This window comes from Myotis lucifugus, unplaced genomic scaffold (genome assembly GCF_000147115.1).
Source record: "Myotis lucifugus unplaced genomic scaffold, Myoluc2.0 scaffold_463, whole genome shotgun sequence".
Taxonomy (NCBI): Eukaryota; Metazoa; Chordata; class Mammalia; order Chiroptera; family Vespertilionidae; genus Myotis; species Myotis lucifugus.
In genome coordinates, this window is record NW_005871511.1 from 548,124 (window position 1) to 559,965 (window position 11,842).

An 11,842-nucleotide genomic window follows, 5' to 3' on the forward strand; every position below is an offset into this window, starting at 1 on the left:
AAAATCTTCAATGGAAAAGAGGTGGATCACAGATGACTACAAAAAATCACGGTGGGTCAAGTTTAATCTAGTGAGACATATTTCAAAGGAGCTGGAAATTTTAGGGAAGAACAGTGGCCCAGAAGGGGCGAGGAGGAGGAAGAGAATGACTTGGGCCTCCCCTTGGCTCTGTGGTATTGAAGTACCGGAGAAAAAAGAGCCATTACTTAGAGAGCTGCAAAGGAAGCAGCATCCTCAGGGGAGGGCCAGGTGTCAGTGAGAACTCTCCCTGAACAGTATCAGTCAGACCACAACCTCAAGTTCACCATGTAAAACAAAGATTACCTCACGGCCACTGCCATAAAAATAGTTTTAGTACATTCATATCTAATGAGTTAATTTTATTTAGCTTCTTTGAAAGTTAACATTATAAAATTTTCCATTTTTATTTACCTTCCTGTTGCAATTGAGCCAAAAAAAGTGCAAGGTATGTGTCTGATATTAATTCTGGACCCGTCAAGAGAGAATTCAAGTTGAACCACTGGAAAAAAAAAAATGCCATCATTTAAATTAATATACATTATAATTAAGAAGGAAATTTCACGTTACAAATAGATATAACCCAGATAAGCTTAGTATGACTGTCTAAACAGTGAAAACAAGTCAAACTGAGATTAAAAAAAAAAAATTACGAAGAGAGAGAGAGGTAAAGAGGAAGAGGGAGAGGGAGAAGGAGAGAGATAAAGAGAGAGAGAAACATCAGTTGCATCCTGTACCTGCCTTGTCCAGGGTCAAACCCGCAACCTAGGTATGTGCCCTGACTGGAATCGAACTAGCAACCTTTTGCTGCATAAGATGATGCTCCTACCAACTGAGCCACCCAGCCAGGGCTGCATTTGTCTTAAATAAATAATTTTTCTTGTGATACACCTAAACTGTACATGGTTGTCACAAATAAATCTATAGTGGAAACTGACATTGTCTTTTAAAATAGCAAATTTCTAACTATCAAGATTGAAACTATGCTACATATATGCACATGAATGGTGAGTTTCTTCATCAGATCCTGAGCCTGTGAAACTCTGGACTGTTGAACATTTTAGTTGCAAATGGGGTGCAGGATGAGAAAAAAATACAAGGAGGAGAAACATTACCTGTTTTCCTAATTTTCTAACTGTAAACCAGTGTTCTTTATAATTGCATATAAATGATCTTTCATTTCTAGAAAAGAAAAAAAATAAAGACCCAATATTAAGTTGAAGTATTAGAGTTCATAGTCATTTAGTTTGTCTACTGGCAAGTGTTATATAAAACTTATGATAATTTACTAGTAAGATTATGTTTACAGTTTAGTATTATTAATTTTTTAAAAATTACAAACAGAATGAATCTCTCTACACATTTGGGATGCTGTGCAAAATGAAGGCATCACACATCACAGAAGGATCAGCTCTGTGCCACCACATACCAAGCTGCCAGGCAGGCTGAGAGGGCACATGTTCATGGACATCTCCAAAAGGAGAAGTAGGGAATGAAGCAGGGCACATCAAAACAAAAACATTCAAAATATATTTTTCTTAAGAAATTATAACTTTAATAATCAAATTTAGGAAAAGAAACGTAGGAAAAGCAAAATAAATCTTACATGGGATCGATCCTGAGCCTCTGATACTCTGGACTGTTGAACAGGATTAGTTCTAAACCCCAAACTTTCAAGGCATTGCTTATAACCTGTTAAAAAAAGAGCAAATTCTGATGAGCTAAACCATTCAATTCCAAATGTAATTAGGGAAAGTCATATTAATTGTGCAAACAATTGTACTTCATATATCAATTTCCCTGGAAGGCTATGGTTTTTTCAAAGTGTGTGTGTATAAGATATTTCACTAAATCTATAAATAACATACAAACATAGCATTTAAAAAGTCTTTTTAACTCTAGGTTTCTGGGATATTCCAGGGAACCACACAATTCCTAGATAAAACTGCCTCAAAAATCGAGATGTATATTCTTAAAACTAGTCCTCTATATACATATGATAAATTGGACGCTATGGTCCTGCTGCAGAAAAGTTATATTTCAACTCACTACCTGATATGTCAGGAATAGTGATAATTATATGTCTATTAAGATGAGTTCTTTCTAGGGGTTTAAACTGTAGTGTTCATAGATTTTAATCTTCTGTTATCATAGGTCAATAATTTTAGGAAAAACAAAAGATAAACCTGGTTATTCCAAACTGTCTAGAAAGAAATAGGAGATTTCTGAAAATTCACTACTAATCCTTCTAGGTAGCTGACAAAGAGGCAAGTGAACTTGGTACTAGAAAACAGAAAGCGAATCGCATGTAGGGGCACATGTGAATCAGCACCAAGGGCAGCGCCACATACCACAAAGGACAAGTGCTGGGCCCCTCAGCCTTCCATCCTAGCCCTGTAGGGAAGCACTGAATGGAAATGCTGGTGAATGAGGAGTCCAGGACAGTGCAAGGGGAATGCAAACAAAATTATCTTCAGAAGTAGATCTCTCAAGAGAGGTTCCGAAAGAACTCTGGATGCACCTTCAAGGTGTTAGAAACACAATGAAAGACCCACAGATAAAAGAATCTCACAAGCAATATAGCTTCCTTTGAAGTCTATGGGTGAATATACGTTTAAAAAAAAGAAAAAGCCTCGGGCCATAATAAAATAACCCAGTCTCAGTAGGCTGATTAAAAGGGAGACAGTGAGGTGTTGCATTTTCACAAATTTACACAAGAGATAGCAAGTTTAAAAGACTGTGACTTATTGGAATTAAGGTTATTAGTATCCAGATGCAAATTAAATAATCTTTCAAAAAAGCCCTATTCTAAAATGAAGATTCTACAATCCTAATTTTCATATTTACCTATATAAAAGTCTAATACTCTAAGAGTACAATCTTATACTTTTAGACACAACCCATTGGAGGAACTTCTAAAGGTCATATCATTAGTGTGACTATGAAACGCTGTGAGAAGATACTTCTATCAACCATACCCTGAGCTTAAATACAGCCAGGGACAAAAACAACACTTAGTACTTGTTGTGACTACTTACTTGAATAGAGAAAAAACCACTATCATCCATATTCCCAGAAGGCTGCTGTTTAATTTGGAAAGGTAGTTGAGGCGGGGGTTGAGGGTGGAGAAAGAAGGAAAAACTGTCATTAGTAGGCATATTTAAAATAACATTTTGTGCATTCTCATTTACAAAGTCAAGAGCAGACTTATAATTAACAAGTCAGATCCCGATAGGGAGAATAGTTTGTTCTTTTCTAAACAATACCCACATATTTTCTTTTTCTTTTTAATACCCATGTGTGTGTTTTGTTTTTTCCCCAATCCCTCTATGCCCTCAAACACCCTCTCCCCCTCATCAGAGCTGTCTGCCTGCTATGAGTCTTAATACCCACATTTTTAAAAAAACGCAAATTGGTGAGTTTAAAATCAGTACCTGTAAAAACGTGCGATAGTCTTCACTAGTCACTCCGCCTTCTGCCATCCTCATCCTCTCTTCTTCATCTAGTTGATGTGCAATAGAAGATAATTCCACAGGGCTAAAATATTCTCCTTGCAATAGATTATTCAAGCAATGCTGAGCACAAAGTGAGCCTTCTTGCTAATATCCAAAAGAAAAAATTCAAATGTGGCTTGATAAACAGATTTGTTCAGGGTCTTTCCTTAAAGAGGAATTTAATGATTAACTTCTTAACTGTCAAAACTGAACCTTTCTGGCTTTAGACCAGTGGTTCTCAACCTTCCTAATGCCGCAACCCTTTAATACAGTTCCTCATGTTGTGGTGACCCCCAATTTCATTGTTACAAGTTGAACATAATTAAAGCATAGTGATTAATCACAAAAACAATATGTAATTATATATGTGTTTTCCAATGGTCTTAGGCGACCCCTGTGAAAGGGTCGTTCGACCCCCAAAGGGAGTTGAGAACCACTGCTTTAGACAAACAACACTAACAAAAGGTAAATGCATTTTCATTTAACATTTGTTTTACAATCCTGCCATTAATGAAACCATAATAATTTAGCTCTATAATGGAAAACTTAAGAATGATTTATATTAACACATTTCGTACCGCTCAGGAGTTTTCTCGTGTTTCGCGCGCCATCTGTTAAGGACCGCTCACGAGTGTTCTCGTTTTTCACGCCCATGGAAAAAGGAGCGAATCTAGATACTTATGTAAATTTTGTTTGGTCCCTCTTCATAGAGGAAAATGTTTTACGCAGTACCATACGTTAAAAAAGTACTAGGAACTTTAATTGTTTTTGTAAATAAAAATGTTATTATTATTGAAAAACAACACCTAAAGTGCATTATGATGATTTAAATAACGTGCAGTTTGCCCAAAAACGTGTGGTCCCTGGTGTATGTCTTAGAGATTTCTATCAGGTACGCAATGTGTTAAACAAACATCTATGAAATATACCAAATCTCATATTTTACTAAAAATTACTCTATAAGCACTTAGCCTCCCTCATTTTCAGTGCCTAAAATAAATCCACTCAAGATTCCAGAGCAAATTACTAATGCTGAAAGGGAAGTTTAGTCCCTAGAACATTTGTTCTTTTAACAGGATAATGTCTACTTGATTTAAATGCTTGTTCATGTAACTTCATATCTCAAGAGCTGATACAGGTAAGAACAATCTGTTTGAGTTAATGAGACCTCATGGCTGCAGAGTTGAGGTTTCCTTTGGGAACTCTGAAGGTAATATACACACAGGGTGGTGCCGTGAGCAAGACTGGCATTCCTGGAGCTCACTCTGGACAAGCCAACATGGGGGCTGCATCCAAGCTCGGCCCCCCATGGCATCATTGACTTCCTGTTATGGGCGCAGGGGATTACAACTTCCCATGGGCCTTCAGGTGCTGGGCAGATGGCTTTTTTACATGTATGACAACCCAAGTATGTATCCAGACTGCCTGGCACTGAGAAGACTCATCAGCCCTCTCCCTGAAACAATGTTGCTTTTCCAAGCTCGCCTTTTAGGAAGAGACATTCAAGCCCTGCCTGCATAGCTAGGTGGTCGAGTGTCCACCTATGAACCAGGAGGTCACCGTTCGATTCCCAGTTAGGGCATATGTCAATGATTCTCTCTCATCACTGATGTTTCTATCTCTCTCTCCCTTCCTCTCTGAAATCAATAAAAATCTATTTTAAAAAAAAAAAAAAAGAAGAAGCCGAACTGGTTTGGCTCAGTGGATAGAGCATCGGCCTTCGGACTCAGGGGTCCCAGGTTCGATTCCGGTCAAGGGCATGTACCTTGGTTGTGGGCACATCCCCACTGGGGGGCGTGCAGAAGGCAGCTGATCGATCTCTCTCATCAATGTTTCTGGCTCTCTATCCCTCTCCCTTCTTCTCTGTAAAAAATCAATAAAATATATTAAAAAAAAAAAAGAAGAAGAAGAAGAGACATTCAAGAATAAATGAGATCCCTCCTATGAATCAAGACCAGGGGTTTGCCTCTGTGGGATGATGGCAGCAAGGAAAACACATGTTTCTCCTGCTAACTCTGGCCTTCTAAGTTCTCCTTTCCCCAGTAAAGTCTATTCTGTAAGCCAGTCTGTCTGTCTGAGCTATGTTACACAATAGATAGTGACCCCAAAGAACAACATCTTGCAAGATACATATTCTTCCTGATCAATTAATGTTCAAGGAACAAAATTCAGCTGCTGAAAAAGATATAAGGAGCCCTAGCCTGGTGGTTCACCTGGTTGGAGCAATGTCCCATACATCAAAAGGTTGTGGGCTTGATTCCCGTTCAGGGCACATACCTACGTTGTGGGTTCAATCCCCAGTTGAGGGTGTGTACGGGAGGCAACGATTGATGTTTTTCACACTGATGTTTCTGTCTCTCTCCCTTCCTCTCTCTAAAAAAGAAATCAATGAACATCCTCAGGGTGAGGATTATAAAAAAGATAGAAGGAATACATATGTAATGGAATAGGAAAGCAGCATGGAGACAGTTTGAGATAGGGGGCTGAGATAAATTTATCTTCATAACTTGGTATGGTAGTGAAAGAGGACTTGTGTCCACCTCCTTTTCCTTCTACTGTATTCCTACCACCAGAGAGTAACTCCCACTGAATACTATAATGGAAACTGAAGAATATACAGATATCTTAGTTATATTCTGCTGAAAAATTACAGGTCAAACAAGCATTCACAAGAGGAAAGCCAAATGGCTAAAACACACAAAAAGGTGCTCAACTCCATTACCATTAGGGAAATACGTATATACTAAAACCACAATGCATTACTACTCACACTCTCCAAAATGGCTACAATGTTGGAAAGTATTAGAGACAACAAATGATATGCTACCAGTGAAAGTGTAAGTTAGTATGACCACTTTGGAAAACTATTTGTAATACCTACTAAAGCTTATCATACGCATACCCTATGATCTAGCAATTCCACTACTAGGTATAGAATACAAACAAAAGAAATGTCGCCCGGCCTGTGTAGCTCAGTGGTTGAGCATCGACCTATGAACCAGGAAGTCACGGTTTGATTCCCAGTTGGGGCACATGCCTGGGGTTGTGGGCTTGATCCCCAGTGTGTGGCATACAGGAGGCAGCTGACCAATGATTCTCTCTCATCATTGATGTTTCTATCTCTCTCTCCCTCTCCCTTCCTCTGTGAAATCAATAAAAAGTATATTTAAAAAAACAGAAATGCAAAATTATGTTCATCAAAAAACATGTACAAGAACATTCAAAAAAGCACTACTTATTCAAATTGGAAACTAGCAAATGCCCATCACAGTATAATGGATTCATTCATTGGTTTATATTCACAAAGGAATAGTACACAACAATGAGAATGAATCAACTACAACTACCTGCAACAATATGGATGAATCTCTCAAATGATGTTAAACAAAAGAAGACTCAAGAGTCTACACTATATGATTCCATTTACAAAAGTTCAAAAACAGGCAAAACTAGTCTACAATGTTAGACTAGTGCAGGGGGTGGAGGTAGGGGTGGAAAAGGCAGGGAAATACATGTTTGTTATTCAATCTCAGTATTATTCACACGTAAGTTTACTTTGTGAGAATTCATGAGCTGCACTCTTATGATGTGTGTGTCCCTACATGTATTATATTTAATTTAAAAATTCAAACAACAAAAAAGCCTCTGCTAAGATACAGCGATTGCACACAGCAAAAGTTACCTAATATGGTAACCAGACAATGAATTTTCTGGGATCAGTCCTAATGCAAATTTTCTCTCCTGCTGTCATGCCTCAGTTTGGGGCTCTTAAACTATGGTTACCATACTTAATACGATATATAGAAACAGTGACATCCAAATATTTGATATAAAAAATGAAAAATAAGCACTTGTCTAAGTAAAACTATATCGCTATAGGAAATAATATCGTTCTGTATTTTTACTATGATTTAATGAGAGAAAATAACACATTGTCCAGCCCAAATTTTAAAAGCACTTTTTTTAAAGTCACAAGATCAATCAAATGCTACAAGGACCAAAAAAATTGTACAGTGGTCCCTCTAAAGATTATGCATCCCCCTCTCCAAAAACTATCCCCAGTCACTTCCTCCTCATCAAGCCTCAACCAAAGCTGAATAGTTCACTTTGCTATAGTTTAAGTTCAGAGGTACTGAAATTCCATGATTTTAGTCCTAACTTTGCTTTGGGATTGGAGGATAAGCAAACTGCATCTCCAGCTTTACAAAACCACAAAAGGATGAAATCCCCCACTGCCCTCAAAGTCTTCAGGACCAACCCGAAACCAGCTCAAATTCCCAGGGAAATACTGACTTCAGGTGTGCTCCACCCAATCGACCAAGCAGCACTTCATCTCAACCAAGTTATAACAAGGTCCCCCGCCTCCTGAGGTTCACAAACACAAGCATCCCAATAACAACAAGGCCAGCGCTTCTGCAACACAAAGTGCCAGGTAGCATGCTAAGCACTCATATCTCCGAGGCAGACACTTTACTATCCTCACACCAGAGGAGGAAACTGGGTCCCAGAGATAATAAGTAACTTACCCAGATCCCACAGGTAGTCAATAAATGGCAAAGCTGGGCCCAAACCCAGGCAGAGTCTTCAAGTCTGTGTTACTACCACTTCCTCGTGCCACTTACCTATGACTAAACCTCAACTATCCTGACGATGGCTAAGAACCAGTAATCACAAAAGGGCATATAATACATGCCATAAAGTCAATGCTCAGCATCTTTTCAGCATTTTCACTGATTTTAAATATAATCCCAGCAAGGTTGGTCACCATTCTGTTTACATTACATAAAAGTACCAATTCAGATGGCACAGTGAACTCACCAAGAGCAGCCAGCAATTGAAGTGATAACAAAAATGACAGAAAGCAGGCAACAGAAAATCAAAATCAAAAACAAACAAAAAGCGCCCTAACCGGTTTGGCTCAGTGGATAGAGCGTAGGCCTGCGGACTGAGAGGTCCCGGGTTCGATTCCAGTCAAGGGCATGTACCTTGGTTGCGGGCACATCCCCAGTGGGGGGGTGTGCAGGAGGCAGCTGATTGATGTTTCTCTCTCATCGATGTTTCTAACTCTCTGTCCCTCTCCCTTCCTCTCTGTAAAGAATCAATAAAATATATTTTTCAAAAACAAACAAACAAACAAACAAACAAAAAGCAGTTAGTGGTCATTTCATATTAGAGTTAACTCCCGCTCTTGAGCCATTTAATATTAGGACAAACTCCTGCTCTTGAGCCAAATTCAACCTGCACCAGTAGCTAAGAATGGTTTTTATATTTTCAGATGGTTAGGAAAACACACATAAACAAGAATATATGACCTGCAAAGCCTAAAATATGTACAAAAAAATTGTTTAGACACACAGCACCATTATATCTTAGATGCTCCAAGAACTCAATGTGTTCAAATATTTATTGAGCACCTACTATGTGCCAAGCACTCTCTTAGGTACTGGGGATGTAACAGGCAAACTTGTTGAGTTTACATTTTGACTTAATAAAAGGACCCTCAAAGTGACAACTCTAAATATGAGGAAACCAAGATTCCAAGGGGAAGTGCTTGCAGATCCCTACATGCACAGCTTCCTTAGAGCCAGAGTTGGGATTTTGGCTCCCTGAACCCAGGACCTAGCAAGGATTAAATATATGTGGTGGAGGGGAAGGGCTAAATATATGTGTCTGGAAAATGGCATATTAAGTTCATATATTCTGAGAAGGGACTGTGATGAGACTAACAACGGCCTTATAATTATAGGTGCTTCCCATACTCTTGAAATATGCCTGAAAACTTTAATTGAAGAGTCTTAATTTGCTACGTACATATGTTTATAAGGGTAAATATATTCCTGAAATATCTTCAAGCTGATAATTGAGAGTGACTTCATTCACGTAAATAGATTTTCATTAGGCTATGGCTCAACTTCTTTTGATCCCATGGTTTAGTAGTTACCTTCACTAAAATCAATCTAAAATAGGTAACAGTCTATATTTTTAAAATATGCATTGTACAAGTCTCAAGAATCTTCCATGTTGAAACATTTGGTCTTATACCAAAATTTCTGAAAATTAGTAATAACAGTATGTACATAGAGGGTTCTCCTCATCCAATCTCCTTATAGCCAACCAACGAAATTTCTATTGCCCAAGTTTCATAAATCATGTCAAACAAGTCAAGATTAATAATATCTATACCACTGAGTCCTTCCTCCCCATACATAAAAATTAGTCTATTCTAGTGCCAAAACTTCCCTTTATTGAAAAGAAAAGCACCCTAGCCGGTGTGGCTCAGTGGATAGAGTATGAGCCTGCGGACTGAAGGGTCCCAGGGGTTCAATTCCAGTCAAGGGCACATGCCCAGGTTGTGGGCTCGATCCCAAGCAGGGCCTGTGCAGGAGGCAGCCGATCCATGATTCTCTCTCACCATTGATGTTTCTACCTCTCTCTCTCCCTCTCCCTTTCTCTGCGAAATAAATAAAAATATATATTTTAAAAAGGAAAGCCTTCCATTTAACAACTTTAGATTTGTGCTGTTGCCTCCTTAGTCTTTGATTGCTTTATTTGATGGTGGTGTGCCTGTGAACCTTTTTAAATGGATAAATGATCATTTACAACTATTTAACAAAACAAAGCCTCTTTTCTCCTACTAATTAAAAGCCTCACCAGCAACCCCTTCAACACTTGAAACTCTTACGAAACAAAATATCATGTGCCCAAGTTATCCTGAGCAAGATTTCACTCAAAGCGAAATAGCTAGCTAATTGCATGCGGGAGAAGACGAGTTTCTCCGCATGCCACAAGCAGCATCTTTTCAAGCGCCTGGTCATCGAAGAATCAAAACAAACCAGGCTAGGACCACAACACGACTATTCCAGTCCACCCCCCCACCCCACCCCACTCCGCCCCACCCCCCGACACCTAATAAGAAAACTGGTTTCCTATCCGGAAAGATGGGACTACCGAAAGAAACGAAACCCAAAGAAACTAAACCCAAACCTTCCGTAACAAAAACTCTCGTGGCGACTTCCCTGTCCAGGTCCCTAAATGTCAGGCCCTCCACGGGATGGGGCCAGGCTCCCGGCACTGGAGTCTCAGGGAACTGGTGCAGAAGGACGTGAACTCGAGCCCAGGGAGCTAAGCGGATGGGGGGTTCCAGTATGAAACTGAGGAGCCCAGAGGAGGAAAAGTTCATTCTGCCACGAGCAGGGCTGCGAGAGTTGGAAGGAGCGAGGGAGGCGCCCGGGAGGTGACGAGCTACAACCCACGGAGTGTGGGGGGAGGAAGGACTGGGGAAGGAACCCCACGGAAAGTGGAGGGGAAGCGCAGAAGCAAACCCACTCGGGGCCACCCCGGCTCCGGTGCCCCGCGGCGCCCCCGGCTCAGCCCACACTCCCCGCCGGCTCCCGGGACTTCCCAGGCCCCGGGCTCCCCGGGCACCTCGGTCACGGGCACGGGCCTCCGGGGCGAAGAGTGCAGTGGGGGCTTCAGGGAAGCTCCCCTCCCGAGGAAGGTCTTCCCGCCCCACGAGATCGGGATGGGGGCGCCACGAGCCCCACCCAGCTCTTTGGAAGACGGCAGTACCGCGCCCCACGCCCGCCACGGCACCGCGGGCAGGTGCCCCCGAACGCGGACACTCACTTTCTCGTGGAAGATGGACTCCATGTTTATTTGTCTGGAGCCAACGGCCCCCGCGACAGACCACCCCCTACTGCTCCGCCCCCGCCCCGGCCCCACCCCTCCGCCCACCCGGCTCCGCCCCACCTGGCCCCCCCTGGCCACGTGTCTCGCGCGGACCAATCACACCCGAGGATGAGAGTCACGTGGAGAGAAGAGCGAGTGAAAGCCGGGGCGGTAAACGCGGGGACACGTGACCTATGTAACGCGTCCTCCTATCCACTGTTAGCTGGCAGGCTAGGGGGGAGGAGGGGGGATGCTGCAGCGCCGCCTGCCGTCTGGAGGATCTTCTCCACTTCCCACCCATTGCTATGGATTCTTAAGGACCTCCCGGGTTCTATGTTCTTTTTGTTTTCCACTATACTTTGTACTTTCTACTTATCATATCTGATTATAATTATTTAATGCATTTCTCTATCGCCATTGAAAGCCTCATTAAGAAACAGGCATCGCCCAGCAGGTGTGGCTTAGTGGTTGAGTATGGACCTATGAACCAGGAGATTACCAGGTGGATTCCCTATCAGGGCACTTGCAGGAGGCAGCTGATCAATGATTCTCCCTCATCATTGTTGTTTCTCTCTCTCTCCCCCTCTCTCCCTTCCTCTCTGAAATCAATAAACAAATACATTTAAAAAAAAAAAAAACAGGCATCATTGCCTCCCCGAATA

At 41.2% G+C, this 11,842-nt stretch overlaps 1 protein-coding gene across 5 annotated transcripts in view; it reads right to left on the reverse strand.

Annotated features, from left to right (window-relative positions):
- ATXN3 (ataxin 3) overlaps nt 1-11,213 on the reverse strand; it is a 34,012-nt gene extending 22,799 nt beyond the window's left edge. Inside the window, exons 1-6 of one of the 5 annotated variants that reach the window (XM_006103093.3) lie at nt 11,139-11,213; nt 3,453-3,617; nt 3,057-3,101; nt 1,625-1,710; nt 1,134-1,200; nt 433-520 (exon numbers count right to left, since the gene is read on the reverse strand). In XM_006103093.3, coding sequence (XP_006103155.1) covers nt 433-520; nt 1,134-1,200; nt 1,625-1,710; nt 3,057-3,101; nt 3,453-3,617; nt 11,139-11,162 — 475 coding nt within the window. In that variant the 5' untranslated portion in view covers nt 11,163-11,213. Of the gene's footprint in view, nt 1-432; nt 521-1,133; nt 1,201-1,624; nt 1,711-3,056; nt 3,102-3,452; nt 3,618-11,138 lie in introns of those variants that run through there. The other 4 variants (XM_023744422.1, XM_006103097.3, XM_023744423.1 and 1 more) reach the window with 4 other exon arrangements.
- Between the last annotated feature and the right edge of the window lie 629 nt (nt 11,214-11,842).